We start from the raw sequence: 4,134 nt of genomic DNA on the forward strand, positions 1-4,134 counted from the left end.
AAGCAAAAATACACAGAATGGATCACTCAACCACTGTGGAGGCCTCTTTAGAACATCGTGGTTTCTCCTGAGCGAGTTTCCAAGGGCAAGCGAATCCCTGGTCATCAAGGAAAGTGGGATTGTCTATGGTGTTTGCCCCGCCCTTACGCAATCCGTGCGCTGATTGGGCCAGAGGCCGAGGAGTCCGGCGTTGCCCCCGGCTCTGCAGGGAGACGCTTCTCCGCCTGCAGAGTTTGAGTCAAGTCCCCAGCTGAGGAGGACCAAGGCGAGAAGGCTTCAAGGAGGTAATTGATGGGGACTGTCTAAAGAGAAGGCTAGAAAGTCAGGGCACGTGGAAGTGGGTTTCACTAAGTCCTGGCTCTCTGTTCACCTTGCATTCGCTCAGAGACCGTGTGAAATCCACCGGCCGCCCTCCGGCCACTCATAAACCGTGGTTCATTCGTGGAACTCTTCTGGGAATGAGGTTGTTTCCGCACTCCACGGGGTCCTGTGGTGTGGTTCATTTTTTCAACAAGGGCTTTTAAGCACTGCCCTGGGGACATTTTTGACTACGCAGTTTCTTGTTGTACTCTAAGATGGATGTCGGAAGAATAGAATGGATTCTTGTCCCTGGTATGAAATACTGAAGGGGGACTAATGCCCAGTATTGGGCTGAGGGATGGTAGGGTGGATGAAAATAAAACTAATTGGCAGCATTCTTTTTTTCTTTTCTTTTTTGCCGCCATACTTCTGAATACTGAATCTATTACTGAGGAAAAGCAAGAGGAAATTCTTTTCTATCAGGGTCAGTTGGGCACCCACTTCTAGAAGCATTGTCCAGAGTCCTACTGAAAACTCTGCAGTCAGTATGGCTGAGAACCAGACAGCGGGTCGTGGCCCCCTCGCGAACAGCCCCGGAGCAGAGTCTCCAGCGTCTGCGCCACGCCAGGACACCGGAAGGGAAAAGCCCGACTCCGCCCTTGAAGAGTTGCGCATCCGCTTCAGAAGGTTTAGCAGCTCGGAGGAATCCGACCCGATCAAGGCTCTGAGGAGGCTCCGTGAACTCTGCGGTCTGTGGCTGAGGCCGGACCTTCACACCAAGGAGCAGATGGTGGACAGGCTGGTGCTGGAGCAGTTCGTGATGTGCATGCCGCCGGAGATCCAGGTCTTAGTCAGAAGGAGTGGTGCGGAGACTTGTAAGGATCTGGAGGAGGTGCTGAGAAATAAGCAGAAACTGAAGAAGTGGGTGAGTAGGACCCTAGGGACCCTGTGAGAGAGGGAACGGTGGGAAGATGGGCTGCGAGCTGGGAGATGAAGCAGAAGGACCGGAGGGCTTGGCTCGAAATCAGTGCTTCCCACAGGGGTGAGCGCTTGCCTGTGGCGTCACGGGAGACGTTTCTGTCGGTCTTCACTTTGAGGGTGTTGCTCTTTCGAATGTCATTCCCAGGAGGTGGGCTCCTAGGCTGGGATACGCAGTGAATGCCTTTTTGGATCCTGTGAAGGGAGACTGATCCTATTCGAATTTTTTCTCACAGACTGTAGTCCGTGTCCAAGGCGAGGATTTTCTGATGCCAGTCTCGGATGTTGAGATGTTAGGATTTGAGGTCAGTGAGGGGCACGATGAGGGAGACGGAGCCAGGGAGCCCCAGTCTACAGTCAGTGTCGTCCCTCCAGACGAGGGCCAGCAGGAAAGCCAAGACGGGCAGCATCTGCCAGGAGCCAGGGACCTGTCGAGGGTGCAGGTGAGTGTGACATCTTGACCTGCAGTCTGGGAGCAGGTAGAAGAGGCTCTGGTGGGCGTGGCTGCGAAAGTAATGGGGAGAACTTGGCAAAGGACAAGAATGGACCCACTGTGTCCAGGAATTCCCATGGTTGCATTCCATGCCCAGCCATTTTCCAGCCAGTGTGAGAATGAAGACTCACCCATCTTTCCTAGTGCTTCACCATGGAAGCTTGTGGCCATAAGCACGAGGACAGAGGAGTCCTGTTTCCACGGGATGGTGCTGGGTCATTTCGTCAGGGATAAATGCACTCACAGCTGTTTTACCCATGATGGATTTCATCAGAGGCACTTACTATTGGGGAATATTGTAAATTGAATTGAATATTGAATTGAATAAAAAATTCCCAGTTGGAGTCATTCCCGCCCCGCCCCAGAAGAGTTTGGAGTATGTCTGGAGAGAGTGGATTTTTTGCAGTGTGAATCAGGGGAGGAGATGCTACTGATTTCTCATGAATAGAGACCAGCTATACTGCATATCATCTTATTATGCCCCAGGCCACCCTCCATGAGGAGGACAAATCCAGGCAACGTATCAACAAGTGGTGAAGTCAGGAGCCTTGAGCCAGAGTCCTCTGCTTGCAGAGTCAGGGGCAGGGAGGATTTGAGATGAGGTGGAGACATATGTGCAAGACAGTTGGCAGTGCCAGCTGTGAAATCTGGACTTGATTGCCAGAGGTGGTCGGTATAGATCAAGGACAGTCATGGGAATCAGGAGAGGACTGCCAGTCAGGGTGATGGGAAGCAGTCAGGGCACATCCCCCAAACTGATATTCAGAAAGCTGGAGTCTTAGATCAGGGTACTAGGGGGGTGGGGAAAGAGGAGACAGAGCTTGCCATGGGCTAAGGCAGTGGGATTGACTCTGCTTGGTTGCCCCTTGTCAGGGCCAGAAAGCTCTCCCGCCAGAGACCATTCCTGAAACAGGTGAACTGGAGGGTCAGATGCCCTCCAAGGAGAACTTGGAGAAGGACCTGCTGGAAGACACAGGAGTGACAAGAACCCTTCCGTCTCAAGAGCCTGAACTTCTGCAGGATCGTGGTGAGTATTAAACACTTGGAGACCACAGGAGGTAATGACTGCTTCCACTGATGTCCAGGAAGGGGTACCCAGCATTTCCATCCCTTGGTGTTGGGGCCGGGTAGGAGTTGGTTCTCCTGTGCCAACCTTCTCCATCATCAATGTTCCAGAGTGTTTCATCAGCGAGACTCAGGTAGTTTGGTTGATGGGAAGTGTGTGGCCAAGATTAGGGATGGTTCCAATGAGGCTAGCACCATGGAAAATGCTCCTTGATAAATATGGTGCTGAATCTCTTCTTTCAGCAGATTCTGGGAGGGCAGAGAGAGAGGGGAGAGTCCCCAGGAAGGAACTGATACTTCAAATGTGGCTCCTGAACCCTTTCCTCTTGTGTTCCAGAGGGAGACGTTTCCACTACGAGTGGATCCAGACGAGGTCCTCTGAAGAATCGCAGACACGTCCTAAGGAAATGGGACAGCAGCCCCACTTGCCAAGACGTGCGTCAACAAGCAGCCACGTGTTTGGACCAAGGAGATTTCTCAGGACAGCTTGGGTCCCATTCCGTTCGTTCATCTGGCACCGTGGGACCCACCAGTGTTCCTGAGGGAGCAGAAACCCCGGGTCGGGCACTCTCTGAATGCAGGGTGTGCAAAAAGAGCTTTCCTTATCAATCTCAGCTTACCCTGCACCAGAGGACACACACAGTAGGGAGGCCCTTTCAATGCGACATCTGTGCCAAAGGGTTCATGCAGCCTTCGGACCTGCGGGTTCACGAGCGGATCCACACTGGTGAGAAGCCCTACAGCTGTGATCTCTGCCTCAAGAAGTTCACCCACGACTCCACACTGCGCGCTCACAAGAGGACCCACACCAAGGAGAAGCCTTTCCGCTGTGAGCAGTGTGACAGAGCCTTCGGCCACCTAGGGAACCTCAGCGTTCACCGACGCATCCACTCTGGGGTCAAGCCCTACGTGTGCCCCGAGTGTCACCGTGCCTTCCGTCAGCTGGGGACTTGGAAACGCCACCAGAAAATCCATTCCAAATGACTGGTTTAGGACCCTGCCCTCAGGTCCTAGTGCCCTCTGCTCCTAGTAGGAAATTCAGGATTGTTTGTCACTTAGGTGATACAATGAAAGGGTGACATGTGAAGAACTTAGGATCCAACTGGAACCCGATGGGGTTCCATTCACATGAACTAGGCGAATCTTTGAGTGATGACTTACCTTTCCCTTCAGATTTTGTTTTCTACTTTAGTGTAGCCTGTGTTTTTGTGATAAGTTTTGGCTTTGTGGTGTTCTTTCAGTGAATGCAGGTCTCATTAGTTTTCAGTACTTCTTCGTGAAACTGAGGTCACTGCTGA

At 52.4% G+C, this 4,134-nt stretch overlaps 1 protein-coding gene across 1 annotated transcript; it reads left to right on the forward strand.

Annotated features, from left to right (window-relative positions):
• Positions 1–847: 847 nt before the first annotated feature.
• On the forward strand, positions 848–3,820 carry LOC138097128 (zinc finger and SCAN domain-containing protein 5B-like). Its single transcript, XM_068993371.1, has 4 exons — positions 848–1,225; positions 1,515–1,721; positions 2,645–2,798; positions 3,174–3,820. The coding sequence occupies exons 1-4, from the start codon at positions 848–850 to the stop codon at positions 3,818–3,820; spliced, it is 1,386 nt and encodes a 461-aa protein (XP_068849472.1).
• Positions 3,821–4,134: the final 314 nt, after the last annotated feature.

This window comes from Capricornis sumatraensis, chromosome 20, assembly GCF_032405125.1.
Source record: "Capricornis sumatraensis isolate serow.1 chromosome 20, serow.2, whole genome shotgun sequence".
NCBI lineage: Eukaryota > Metazoa > Chordata > Mammalia > Artiodactyla > Bovidae > Capricornis > Capricornis sumatraensis.

Coding starts and splice junctions, on each gene's coding strand:
- LOC138097128 (XM_068993371.1), top strand. CDS start 848: ATGGCTGAGAACCAGACAGCGGGTCGTGGCCCCCTCGCGAACAGCCCC. Junction 1,722..2,644: donor GGGACCTGTCGAGGGTGCAG/GTGAGTGTGACA, acceptor GCCCCTTGTCAG/GGCCAGAAAGCTCTCCCGCC. Junction 2,799..3,173: donor TGAACTTCTGCAGGATCGTG/GTGAGTATTAAA, acceptor CTTGTGTTCCAG/AGGGAGACGTTTCCACTACG.